The sequence below is a fragment of the Ahaetulla prasina genome, chromosome 10 (genome assembly GCF_028640845.1).
Source record: "Ahaetulla prasina isolate Xishuangbanna chromosome 10, ASM2864084v1, whole genome shotgun sequence".
Classification (NCBI taxonomy): Eukaryota; Metazoa; Chordata; class Lepidosauria; order Squamata; family Colubridae; genus Ahaetulla; species Ahaetulla prasina.
The window spans coordinates 8213487-8228220 of NC_080548.1; the positions used below are offsets into that span (position 1 = coordinate 8213487).

A 14734-nucleotide genomic window follows, 5' to 3' on the forward strand; every position below is an offset into this window, starting at 1 on the left:
AAAGATACTAGTTTATTGTATTCTGCTTATTAAATAGGTATCTCCTAAGATCGTCAGCTTTAGCCTGGGAATAGGCTAAATAGAGCATAAGCAGAATCAGTTTTGGATCTCTTGTAGCTGCACAAGGACTCAAGGCTAGTCAGTGCTTGAGGCCTCTTCCCTGTCTGGCTGTGTAATTCCCAACATGTCTCCTCAACTGGGTACGATCCTGTCCTATACCCTAAATCAGGGGTCTCCAACCTTGGCAACTTTAAGCCTAGAGGACTTCAACTCCCAGAATGCCCTAGCCAGCAAATCTTTTAGGCTTAAAGTTGCCAAGGTTGGAGACCCCTGCCTTAAATCGTGTGTACCCTAATACCCTTCTTCAAATGCTTTGCTTCTGTATATTAACTACTGGAAAAAGAGATTAAATTTATTCTGGAAATGAGGGTGTGAGTTAAGGAGTGAAAAGCAAAAGGCAACCTGGAAAACACAGCATATTTTAGACTTTTCTAAAGAAATAACCAGTTGTGATGTAATAGTTTGCTATCTCTCTGATGAAATTATGTTCAGACCAAATTATATCAGCAGCAAAATAAATAAATAAATTGATATAATCAATGAATGTAAAGATTTTAAAGCATGGACAAATGTTAAAACCATTTTATTTGTAAATTAATATCCACAGATACCTGACAGATAATGCAAGGGCATTTCAAATAGAAATAGCAGAATGAATTGAAACAGGAAAAGAAGATTAGATTATTGCTTAAACTGCTCAAAATATTTTTTAAAAAAATCTGAGTAAACAGACTGTTACATATCTGTCCGCCAATAAAATGTTGCTTAAATGCTGCTAGACTGAACAGATGGTCAATAATCAAATATAGTTTGATATACAGTTACGCTTACTTTCTTTGCTACAATCCCCATTCCACCTCTCAAATCCCAACTATGGGTTGACTTGTTGGTCTGTATCAGTGTTTCTCAACCTTGGCCACTTTAATAACTTCTAGAATTCCCCAGGCTTAGCCCAAGAATGATGCAGAGCAATCAAGTCAGAGTTCAGTTCTTTATTTGCTTACACACAATAGACAGAATCTTGCCAGACTAAATCCTTACTACTCACATCCAACAAATATAATCTAGGTAATTCTAGCTATTTAAGGGGCGTGCATAAGAGCACAATAGTGCCTACCGTTCCTGTCCTATTGTTCCCTTCATTATATCAAATTAATATTATTGATGCATATTTTTACTTATATATTTTCTTCAATACATGTTGTTTTATCTATGACAATTGTTTGTGTATACTGTTGTGACAAAATAAAATAAAAAAATTTTTTTTAACTCTCTTCCATTGTGTCCTATCCAGCTCTAAACTGTGCTACTTCTTGTCTCAGCCCACTCCTTGGTATGTGTTCCCTCCTTGCAAAAACCCTGCCCCTTCACAATGCCTCCCCCTCCATTGGCACCATACCTCACAGGCTTGAAAATTCTGGGAATTGAAGTCTACACATATTAAAAGTTTTCAAGCTTAAGAAACATTGGTTTACATTGTCTTGTATAACATTGAAAACGCTTCTTAACAGAATTCCCTGCAAAGACCTATTGTTTTGGAAGATGATCCTCTAATTTCCTTTTCAGACAAGATCCAACATTTAGTAGCCCAATAATGCATCCAGAAAACCTACCTTGGCTGGATTGACTGCTGTGATCACCCACACACAGTATGCATTGTTATCATACTGGACAGGATAATTAGGAGATGTGATAACACCGCTGGGCCCTCGGAGGTATGTATCACACATTCTAGCTGTGGAGTTGGGGGAAAAAAGAAGAAACAGGAAATCTATTTGTGGATGGAACTTTTGTTTGTATCATTCCTCTTCTGAAAGGGCCTAGAAAATGAAGCAGTGTGGAAGGAGGTATAATTCTTTGTTTTACCATTTCTATCAGTCAAGTTGCAGGATGGTAGAAAGGTTTCTCTTGGTGTGCAAGAGAAAGAGATTTTGCACAAAATATATGATCAGGAACTAATGCATCTATTAATCACATTGATGGAGCCCTCAAGGATTCCAATCTCCAGGCCCTCCCCAAACTACCTACTTTCTGTTCTAAATCTTGTAGGGTTTTTTTAAAAAAAATGTGAAGAGAATAGCCACAAAACTAGAAATAGTTGGGTAATGAAGCTCTGATCAATCCAAGGAATGTCTAAAAAGAAAAAAGAAAAAAGAAAACAAAATGGTCAAAATGAAATTTATTTAAAGAAAGCCATTTTTATAAATGGGGAAAAGTAACTTATTGTGATGTGGATGCTTTTATTTTGCTTCTCTCTGGTAATACTAATTCAATCCTACATCTATGTTTCTAGGAGTAAGCTTCACTGGACAGATACCTGAGTAATGCATAGAGGATTACATTTTAACAGTTGGGCATTAAAAAGAAAATAGTTGAAGCTCTACAAGTGCTTTACAAATTGAATCCAAAAATTAACATCATGCCTTGGGTCTGAATTGTAAGGCCATTTTCTAACAATTCTCTATGAAGTCATTGCCAGGATACATCAAAAGAGAATTCATTAAGTTTTTCTACTTAGGTCAGATATAAGTCACATTAACAGAATAACTCAAAAGCTACGTTAGTTGCATTAGTTAGAGCTGAGATGTCACTGTTTCTTGAAAGAAACAATGACTCTGAGGAGGCCTGTTTACAACTTGGAGCTCCTACACGGTTCCTATGATAAGGCAAAAGTCTCTTGGAGAGGAACATACTTCTGAAGCTGTTAGAGGTAAGCACCTTGCCTGAAGTGTCCCATTCTTGCTATATCTGCATACAGATCTTCCAACCTAATCAAAATTGTGTGAAGTTAAGAATTTATGTGCAGGTACAAGGACATGCATGCTCCCCCCTCCCCCAAGGGCCAAGGCACACAAAAAAGAGGCACGTGCAGAAATCTAATAGTTTCCATGGCTGTGCTCATCCAGGTAAGACTTAGATACATAAAGGTACAAGATTAGACTTTAAAGATTTAGGATAGTATGCAATATTAAAGATTTCTTATGGAATATGTTGTATCAATATTTTACTTTCGGGGGATTCTTTTTTTGTTAAATTATTTCCCAAAAAGAAAAGTTCTACTTTTCTTTTAAAAGAGCTCTTTTTCCTGAACATTTTTCCTAGGGATGCTGAGTATTCTCCATACTGAAACCACTAGTGATTCAGCTCACAAGACCTCAGAATAAGCTTTTCACATGAAGTCAGATGTCTTGCTGTGAGGCTAACCTGCAGAATGCCCTGAGCCTTAAGATCCTATCTAGCAGCTGTTTGGGATAGCGTATTATTGATCTTTTACCTTTATACCATGGGGTAGAAATTTGACACTATTTCTTCTTCTTGAAAAATAAAATGAAATCTGCTTAACAAAAAGCTTTGAATGCAGAGGTTTAGGTCTGGTTACAAAACAAGATTAAGTGTTCAACTGTTTTAGAGTGCCCCTACATTGTACAAAATGGCTGCCACTTTTTTTTTTTTTGAAGACCTATTCAAAACTTAATATAATAAATATTTTATGAGATGCAGACTTTGTCTAAGACGTTTTGACTAAAACAGAGAAAATGAGATTTTAGAAGAAAGCAGGCTGAATAGGAACAGAAAACTGCTTTGTATTCAGTCAGATCAAAAGTTTAACTAACCAGAACTGTATGGAGTAGTTTTCCCTATTAAGTGTGATGAGCTATGAGAACAACCTTCTCACAGGAGGAAGAATCCCAGACCAGACAAGAGACATCACAGTTCACAGAACAAATGGGCATGGGAAGCACTTCAGAGGAGACCCTCCTTAGTTTTCTGAAAAGTATAAATAAAGGAGGGGAGAAATGCTTTCAGATTTGCACAGTACAATTTTTGGTAAGCTGCCCTATGAATTTAATGAATTAAATAATGAAATAATTAAACAAACAAACAAATAAAATCTTGTTACTGCAGCCTTACAATAAAAGTGGTATTAGTACTCATGGTTTTGTTTTTCTGTCTGATTTATCTCAAAAGAGTAATAACAATCTTGCAAGTCTGAAAACATTTCCCTCTCCCCTGTCCTTGCTTTCTAGAAGAGGGGTCTCCAACCTTGACAACTTTAAGACTTGTGGACTTCAACTCCCAGAATTCCTCAGCCAGCTTTGCTTGTGGAGTTGAAGTCCACAAGTCTTAAAGTTGCCAAGGCTGGAGACCTTGTTCTAGAGGATTAGGGAAGGTTCCTTCTGTGATGGAATGAAGCAAGGAGTGGATAGCTAGGAGAGACTGGGTGCATTCCAGAGGAGTAAGAGATAATGTAGCCTAGGTATCATTTGTGAGAGAAAGAGAGTGAAGACAGCCCCTTCTAAATAGTTCACAGAGTATATGGTGGATGAGCATAGTGGAATCCTCAGTCTGACATGATTTTGCCTTGACATGGTAAACAACAACGAACTTAGCTTGGAAGATTTACCACATGTCTTTCTTGGTTTTGGGCTGGATATAACACACTACAAATCCCGTCCTCTTCCAAATGACTATGGTTGTACTTCTTGAGGAATGATGAGTATATAGGCTACCAATTCTCATAGTTCCTTAATTTGGATTTCTCTCCCTGAACAGAGAGCTGCATTCAACAGCCTAAATGTCCCTTCCAACTATATGATTCACTCTGTGGAGAACTTTCAATTGCAGAAGGCTGACAAAAAGCAAGGACTGAATATGTGGAAATAAAATCCAGGAAATATGCATAACAAAACATTAAAGATCCAAACCATGTTGGACAACTGATGTGAGACTACTTGTCCCCATATTCACTGTCATCCTAAAACAATAGCTATGGAGATTAAGAGTTGTCAGAGTCATCTTCTGCCAGTAAAAGGATTGCATAATATTTTCTGAAAAACTTAAACATGGGTTTATGAACTGCATAAGGGAGAAGCCAGAGCATACTTATGGGGCACTCCCTAAATAGCAGTGAATTTACTTCCCATGACGCAGGGTGACTGGTCCAACTTTCTCATATATAAATGTCCAAGTGAGGTCCTTATAAGCTCAGAATTTGTCCTGGCATGCAGAGGCATCATAGACTCTCTCCAACGTTTAATTAGTAGCATAAAAATTAATTTCTGCAAAGCAGGCCCAGAAGGTAAATTCTATTATTTTCATGAAAGTCCATATGAATGTATTAGAGTAACTTCTCAATCCTTGTGTGGCTCATTGAGCAACATTCATGCCAGAAGCCTTTGACTGGTTACTTGGAATACAATTTATCTTTAAAAGAAAATCTTCCCTGAGCAAGCTGCTCTTGAAGAAAAAATGCTTGATCTCTCAACCGATAAAACAAAAAATGACATCCAACATGATCAAGAACCTTCATCTGCAGGGGAATGGCATTGTAAGCACAGTCATTCCTACATATACAATGTCCATATTTGTGAGATCATAAATTTTCTCTTTGACTTGCTGCTTTTTTAAAACCAGAGGTCCTTATTTTGTATAAAAGAACATTCTGCCAACAGAACCCCTTCCTTGTCATGTAAGTCCAATATTGTTGATCATAGCCTTAAAGAATGTATGTAGATAAAAGTTCATTGAAATTTCCTGATCATGTACTAGCTTAGAAAAATAGCTTGAGGATTACATATATATGTATATATGCAAACCGTACAATAATTTGGAGAAAGTTTTGGAGATCTGGGGAATGCTGGTTTGCATCCAGCTCTGCTTCCTTGACAGCTCAGAGTTGCATGGAGACCACATACATTTTAGAGGAGAAATTTAGATATAAATTTAAATTTACATGTCTTTAGAAGAATAAACCGGGATAAATTATTAGAACCAACTTTTAACAAACCTGTTGTAAGTATCACAGTTTACAACTCACCAAGCCACTAAATAGTGGATGATGTCCAGATAAAAGAATCACTATTAGATGAGTTTTATTTCATATAATGATCCTCTACTACTAAAGGTGATAATTGAACTCAATTTCCTGCCTCATTTGTAATCTTTGGTGCCATTTAACTTACCTCGACACACTGGTCTCTGGTCACTCCAGGCAGCTATCATACCACTCAGCTTCTTACAGGTGATGCTTTTGGAGCCTTGCAAGTCATAACCTTCATTGCAGGTGAATTGGACACTGGATCCTAACCTGGAACACAGGAAGCCAATTACTGACCTGCCCTCTAGCTTCAGGCAAAGATTTTGGATGCTCTGTTTTGTTTTTTATTTGTTTTCTTTCATAGGGAACTCCTGGGTTATAGAATTCTTCGTCCAGCTATAATATAACATTGAAAATAAATGTTGGATTTCCAAATGCAAATTGATAAAGTCTTGGCCCATAACACACCAGATTTAACTATGGTTGAAAAGAAGGAAGTGTGGGTAACTGATGCAGTGATAATCAGGGGATACTAGAATAGAAGAACTGGAGAAAATCATAAAGTATCGAAGACTTGAAAACCAAAGTTGAAAAACTATGGCATAAACCAGGCATGGTGGTCCCAGCGGTTATCAACACATCAGATACCATACTGAAAAAAATCTTGGATGGCCCTTAGTAAATTCTGTGGATTGACAAGATTTCCATCTGTCAATTACAAAAGGCCACATTGCTTGGATCTGCACATATACTATGCTGATATATTGTGACAAACTAAATACTTGGGAAGAACTCAATGCAACTAAAGGTCAGCACTAGATGAAGAACTGGCAGATAATAATAATAATTTATTAAGCTTGTATACTATCTGAATGCCAAAGACTTTGGGTAGAGTTTATATTGATTCCCTTTTGCTGGTGGGAAAAATAATTTTATTAGCAATGAGAAAAGTGATTGCTAGATCAGGTTTTAGGTAGTTCAATGTGAATTATTTTACTGAGGGTGGTTTTAATTGTGCTTTTAAAAGTACATTACTTTTTTAGCTATCTTAAGTACCACTGACAACTGGAACAAAAATGCAATACATATATGTGGGCATGCATATATACTGTACATACATTCAATCACTCCAGTAGGTATCTAGACATTTTAGCATATCACATCTCCATGGCATTATAGTGTTCAAGGTGTGTAACAACAGATATTTGATCAGCAATGTAGAATATTCCACAGATTCATTGCATTTTCCCCAACCTGTCCTAACGGACTCTTGAATTTCAAAATGTACCAAATGAGTAGATCTCATAAGACTTCTAGAATATGTAGAGGATGGAAAAGGCTTGGAAACATTGCTATTTAAAACTAATAAAACAGATCTGACTTAAGAAATCTACATGGAGTTTACATACCATTACTGAATAAAGTCTCTTAGTCTTTTAACAGATCTGAAAATGAATAGGGTATCACTGCAAATGTCAAAGTGATGCTCTAGAGCTGTGTATTTCAAACTTGGCAACTTTAAGATATGTAGACTTTAGCTCCTAGAATTCCTCAGTCAGCATGTTCACGCGTGTTAAAGTTGCGAAGTTAAAAAATACTGCTCTAGAAAATGCATACACTGAGATCAATTTCCTTACAAAACATGCAATTTAGGCTCCAATTGTAAAATTTGGAGTGCAGGGACTATAAAGAAACAAGTTACTTATCCTATATTGACATATTGCATTTTTCTGGATATTCAGACTTCATCCAATTATGTGAATAATGATCCATTTAAGCATCTTCTATGATTAATCATATTCAGAGATACATTCACTGTTGTCCCACAATGTTTTAGAATATACTGGAAATGTCACTGCAATATTTATCAGGTTCATAAAGATAAATTTTTGAGGCTTCAAAGACTCATTTTTATATTGAACTCACATATTGGCATTACTAAATCTGCAGGAAACATTAGTTTAATATCTGTAGGCGTGATGGTTCAGCTCACTAAATCCATTTCCCCCCCTAGTTTATTGGAGATTTTACAGGAGGATGGGAGAGACTCTTGACATGTTTTGGAAGCTGCCATTAGGTGAAATCAAATTATTCTAGGGTCTATTTTCTTTTTCTTGTCCCATTCCATCTCACACTGGGAAAGATTATTCCTTTAGTTCCAGCTCTTATTTCATGGAGAGTGGGAAAGACGTGACTATATGCTTCTGGCAAAAAAAAAAAAAAGTTATCTACAGAGACATAAAATTAAATATTGATCTGCACTCTGACTCACCCACCCCCATCCCTGCTTGCTGACATGCATAACACGAAGAGACTGATCTGCTTCTTACGCACAAAAGCAAGAGGTGACAAAGTGATGGTGAAGGCAGTTGGCATGGCTGGAGGGAAACACATCCAGGACTGATTCACACATAGATGATGGTTATGGTTTCTCAGCAGTAATGTGTAACCCTATTCCACCAAAGGCACTACATTAGAAGTGATACATATGGTCTGACTGGATTTGCAGTTGTTCAGTTCCCGGGAGCAAAGTAGAGATGTTACAAGGCCGTCATCAATTGATCAACATGAATATGTCAACCATCCATATGGTTGGATATGGATATGAAAGCATCGTAAAACGCTTTCCCCATAAGAGTGGTGAATAAAGCTTTAATCACAAAAGCTTGCGACACCCCAAAGATTAACAGATTTATCAGCAAATAAGCATTTGGGGACCTTGGTTCACTTCATCAGATCCAAAACATGAGTTTGTGTAATTCGTGTGGCAATAAATCTGCTAGTGTTCACTGGCTGCATGTATATATACATGTATGTATGTAGGTCTTGGCATACTCGGGTCTTTTCCCGTGTAAGGTACCTTACACAGGAAAAGACCCGAGTATGCCAAGATCTACATACCTATACCCGTGAAAACCTACAAAAATACATGTATGTATACAAACGTACACATGTATGTATACACACAAACATACATATACACATAAGACTATCACAGCTACAAAGCTTAAAAATAACCTACGTGTTTATTGATTATGTGAGATATGAAGATTCAAATCCACTTTTAGCCCTTCACTGAATGATCAACAAGACAAGAAGAAGTTCCTCAAAAGGTCCAGGTGACATGTAAAATCTTTGTGCAAATACCACATTTGCTAGCAACCTCCATTCAATAGAATGTCTTAGTCCCCAGTTGGTCCCTCTTCTTTTTCTTAAAAACATCCTAATTATTTTTGAAAGAACGGAGAAAATTTTTGCTGGACAGAGACCATACACCTTTGCCCAGTACTGAAAGGATTACTGGATATGTAGGGATATCCCACATGCATAGGGGAGACTACTGGTGGGGGGGGCATCCGCCAAATAAGCAAATGTGTGTTAAATCTATGTAGGGTACCCAGTGGTGGGACTCAAGTAATTTAACAACCGGTTCTCTGCCCTAATGATTTCTTCCAACAACCAATTTGCCAAACTGCTCAGAAAGTTAACAACCGGTTCTCCCGAAGTGATGAGAACTGGCTGAATCCCACCACTGAGGGTACCCATTACAATTTTCATATATCTCCCATCCTAAATTGTTGAGAGGTTGTGCCACCGATTTTTGGCAATCCTTTCGATTAAATTTATTAACTTGCAGGAAGCTCCTGGGGCTGCAAAGTATAGAAATGAGGCCTCTTGCACATCTTCTCTTTTTCTAGTGCAATGGTTTCAAAATGGGGTTGTGGAAAAGCATGACAAAACAAGCACCTTTCTTATTGCATGCAGAAGGTTCCAAAAGCCAAAGATGAAGCTAAAATTCTGGCAGGATGGGACTTCCTTGGGAAGCACAGGTGATGCTAAGACATAATACAATGACTTTCCTGGCTGGACTGTTTTGTAAGAGCCTGTGGGAATATCTGTCTGTCTGCCTGTCTGTCTGTCTGTCTGTCTATCTATCTATCTATCTATCATCTATCTATCTGAGTTTGTGTGTACATCTGTTTTTGTTTTTTGTTTACATTTATACCCCGCCCTTCTCCGAAGACTCAGGGCGGCTTACAATGTATAAGGCAATAGTCTCATTCTATTTGTATATTTTTTTTACAAAGTCAACTTATTGCCCCCCCAACAATCTGGGTCCTCATTTTACCTACCTTATAAAGGGTGGAAGGCTGAGTCAACCTTGGGCCGGGCTCGAACCTGCAGTAATTGCAGGCTCTGTGTTTTTAATAACAGGCTTCTCTATTGCCTGAGCTATCACATTGTGTGTGTGTCTATATATATATTGGGGATGGGGGCTTCATCAGTGAGAAATTTAACCAAAATAAACAATATTCCACATAGTCAACAGTTGACTAACATGCTCAATGGACTTCTTTTCATGCGGAAATGAAAATCACATTTTAGTGTGCATAGTTAATCAGAATTAGAGCACTGTACATGAAATGCAACAACAGAACATAGAAATCCTGGCTACGACATGTTTAAAAGTCTTCTACAAATTGTAGTTGCATTTGGAAAACAAATCAGTGTGAAAGATTCTTCAAGAGTTGCCACATTATTACTGTAATTAAAAGAAATGAAATAGAAATAATAACCAGTCTCCTATGACACCATTTTATAATTCAGTCAAGAGTAGGCAACTTGCATGTGACTGAAGACTCAGTTTTGACTTTTCTGGCTTTCAATAGAAGTCGTGACATCAATCATCTGGTGAAGCCAATTCTTTTAAGTCATTTGAGTGCATAGAGAATCAAGGTAATGAAATGGGTGCAAGACATAAGGTATCCATTTTGCCCCCTATAAACCCATCCCCAATGGTGCAAAATAGCCCTATTTGTGGTGCTGGATTTTTTTTTTTCAAAAAAGGCATGAAATTGGTATTTTATGACTCTAGAAGTTTTAAAGCAATTATTTTGCCCTTAATCTTCTCAATATAATAAATAATAAATATTTTGACTCCCAACAATCCAGAGCACTCAAAAAAAAACCCCACAAATATTACATCCCAGAATCACATGGTAAATTAGCAGTAGATGGGACATGCCAGACAGCTGATGGAAGGCCAACACTCCTTTAACAAATCTGTGTTCTCATCTCCTGATGTTCTTGCAAGATGAATGGGGTCTAGTAGCTCACTGATCCTATCATATCAAAACTGATATGGACCTAATGATGTTACACCAGAAAATGTTCATATTGACACAGCAAGTGATGAACGTTAGAGTCTTACTTTAGTATGGACTTCTGCCCATGTGAACCCAGGTTTCAGCTGTTATCTTAAACATGCTACCTTGGAAGTTAAAAGCAGCCGAGATCAACCAATTTTGCTTTCCAATAAACAGAACTGAAATGGCATGGGTAAAATGGATTAAGAGCCATCTATTTTAATTGTCGTGAAATATGTGCCAAATAAAAAAGAACCTTGGTTGAAAATACTGAGAAGTAACTTGAAAAAGTATTTTCAAACCATTGTCCCTTTCTCCTCTCCTCTCCTCTCCTCTCCTCTCCTCTCCTCTCCTCTCCTCTCCTCTCCTCTCCTCTCCTCTCCTCTCCTCTCCCTCTCCTCTCCTCTCCTCTCCTCACCTCTCCTCTCCTCTCCTCCCTTCCCTTCTCTTTCTTTCCTTTCTTTCCTTTCCCTCTCTTTCTTTTCTCTCCCTTTCCCTTCCCCTCCCCTTTCCTTCCCTTTCTTTATCTCCCTGTACCAATTCACTTTTGTGCATGGGATTGCTCTTAAAAAACATCACCCCCAGAGAGAACATACAGACATAAAAGAGGATATTATGACATCAGAACTGTGCATCATAGGCAGGCTGTTTATTTCTTAAGAACATAAAAGCCTTGCTGATTAAAGCAAAGCTTCAGGATGCCAGCTTCCTGTTTTTGACAATGGACAGCCAGATGCTTCTGTGAAAAGCTTGGAACAGGGCACTGAGTCTGTAGCCTTCATTAATCATTCCCTCATCTTCACTAATTGTTATCTGATGGAATCGTCAACTGCCTCCAATAATGCAGGTTCAATTAAATGATGGTGCTCTGAAGAACACCATGGATAGTAGATGGATTTGTCCAACACCCCCTCTCTTCTAAAACTTACCGCCAACCTTCACACCTGTGTTGGCTGAAATGTATGAGGGCTGTAGCTCAACATGTAAGCATGAAGCATGAAAAGAAAGGAAAAAAGATGCTTACCTGAAATCATTGCCTATTCTTTTGCCCCGATCTGGAATCCCAGGGTCCGGACACATGTTATGTCCCTGGGACGCACCAACCTGTGTTACTACAAAGCAAAAAAACAGCATATACAGAGGTAGAATAGAAGACAAAAAATGTATATCATCTCAGTGTTGGTGATGCAAATAAAATGGAAAATTACAAGTTGGAATGCACTGAATCTGTTCCCATTTTCCCTCCCCTCAAAACATTTGCTGAAGAGTGTTCCTTAACCTGGTGCATTGCAAATGCATCATCTTGCACCTTGGGATTATGGGAGTTTGGGTCCAACATATCTCAAAGGTGCAAATTGTGGAAGGCTAAGTTATGCGTTATGTGAACTATCAAAGCCAGACAGCTCAGAAATAGAACTATGACCTCTGATGAAAACTCAAATCCTGTTCACTCTCTCCCCCCCCCCAGTTCTCAGCTGTAAGCCACCGAAGCAGACACCTCAAAATATTCTTCCACCTCCCAAGATGTTGCCCAAGCCATCTTATAAAAATAATACCCAAATGCAGAACTGTATGAAAATTTCACTATTCACCATCTGGCTGATGTTAATGAAAGGCAGTAAGTTAAATAAAAAGCAGTGGAAGATGACAGTCAAGATATGTAGGGGTGGATGACAGGAGAAGAGGACGGTAGCTAGTTGGGTTCACAGTTGGTGACTTAGTTTCACTGTGCAGGACCTGAAAAGGAGTAACCTTTTCCATTAGAAGAGGGAAAAGAAGCATCAGACGGTGCCAAGGGTATAGCATGCCACCCATCCAACATAAGGAATTCCAGAACTATTCTAAAATGGCATGTACGCAATTAGGGTGAGATCAAATCTTAATAAAAATGGATTGATTTCAATTGCACTTTCAGTTTTTACAATATCCTAGCCCCCCCCCCCAAAAAAAAAAAATAAATGGTAAAAGTGGACTTATTTCATTTCATTTTGTTTTTCCATGCCCTTTCTGCCATGGCCTGGTTGAAAAATACATGGCACAATTCTCTGGGTGAGCAGATTGACAAAGGGAAATGTGGAAGAGCACAGCACAGCTTTTGGGGGAAAGGAGAACTTAGAAAGATCAATGAACATGATTTAACCCCCCCTCCACTCCCTCATGATTAATCTGCATCAATACTGCATCTTTAAGACTGGTGGTGTCAACAGCAATTAACAAGCAGAAAAAAAAGGAGACTTCCCTAAAGCTGGCTGGGGAATTCTGGGAGTTAAAATCCACCAGGCTTAAAGTTGCCAAGGTTGGAGACCCCTGCCCTAAAGGACAACTCTACTGCACAGATGACTTGGGGGGAACTGACTCCCCTTTAAGAAAGCAGGTAATATACTTGCTTATAGGTGCCCTTATGTCAAAATCAGGCAGGGTCTCTTTAGAAGAGGATTCCACCGTAATTGGTCACACATCGTAACACCTGAAAGGATGGAATCAGGACTTCTGTAAGACAAACTGGGGCTGCAAACCCTGTGAAACCACTGCCTGGGTTCTAAGTCTAGTGGCCTCTGGGATGACTGTCTTATTGTCAGTCTTACAAAATTCTACAGCCTTCAGTACTTGTTTTTTTCTCCCTAGCCAAAAAAGGATCAGGAACACAACCATTTGTTGCATTGCACTTTGAGGGATATGTGTAATAATATTGGTTGCACACCTAGGAAACTAAGGGTGGAGTAAATCAAGCAATATTACAGAATTTCTCCCTGTTTTTGTGTAAAGCCTTTCCCCCCACCCACCTGGATAAATTAGATGCATTGCTAACTATATGACTATAGACTAAACTATACATATTCAAATTACAAAGAGTCATTGTATCACAATATTTCTGCTTCATCACAATATATTTGCTCCATCTCCATTCACAGCCAGTTTGGGAACTAACCCTATGAGTCACCAATCCACCCATCTTTTTGATTTTTTTTCTTGAAATGGAGATGGAAATCTATTCTTTCAACATAAGTGATCACAAGATGGTGCTCAAAACAACTGTCCATAGAATATTTCCATAATGAATTTGTCAACTACCATAACAAACTCAACACGACGTTATGAACCACAATTATTATAAGTATAGCACCTTCTCTCTTAAAAAAAAAATCACACAGATAACTAAACCTCTAAATATTTTCTGGAAGAACTGCTATGCAGATACTCCACCACTTATACAGGAATGGGGTCTCCCCCAAATGGAACTCCCCTATAACAAGGTCTGATCACCAAGGATAGTCCTGCTATTTGTTTCCATTAACTGCACATTATGAGGAATGTAAATTATGAAGCAAAAAGTATAGAACAAAACATTATTGACAAACTAAACCTGGGGACATATAATTTGGATACAGGAGCAAGATATGATACTGTAGATACTATTTTTAAAGCACATTTTTACATTAATTTAATTAAAAGTTAAAAATAGTACGTTACCAAATTTAACATTATTAACATTGGTTTATTATAATCATACATAAACTAGGATCTGGGAATGAAAGCATATCTAAGAATAATACATCAGTATAAACAGTTCAGAAGATTTAGAGAACTCCACTTCACCTTGATTATAGTCTTTTTCTCTGATCATTTTGAGACAGGGGCATTTAACCAACCTGGCCACTTGCAGGGCCAATTCCAAATAGGTTTGCTGTCCACTTCCAGGATCCATGGA

General features: G+C 37.9%; 1 protein-coding gene across 1 annotated transcript in view; it reads right to left on the reverse strand.

The window, feature by feature from the left end:
* CSMD2 (CUB and Sushi multiple domains 2) overlaps positions 1-14734 on the reverse strand; it is a 795888-nt gene that overhangs the window by 323015 nt on the left and 458139 nt on the right. The window contains exons 8-10 of the mRNA XM_058195470.1: positions 12050-12137; positions 6024-6148; positions 1674-1795 (exon numbers count right to left, since the gene is read on the reverse strand). Of these exons, the coding sequence (XP_058051453.1) occupies positions 1674-1795; positions 6024-6148; positions 12050-12137 (335 nt within the window). The remainder of the gene's footprint in view (positions 1-1673; positions 1796-6023; positions 6149-12049; positions 12138-14734) is intronic.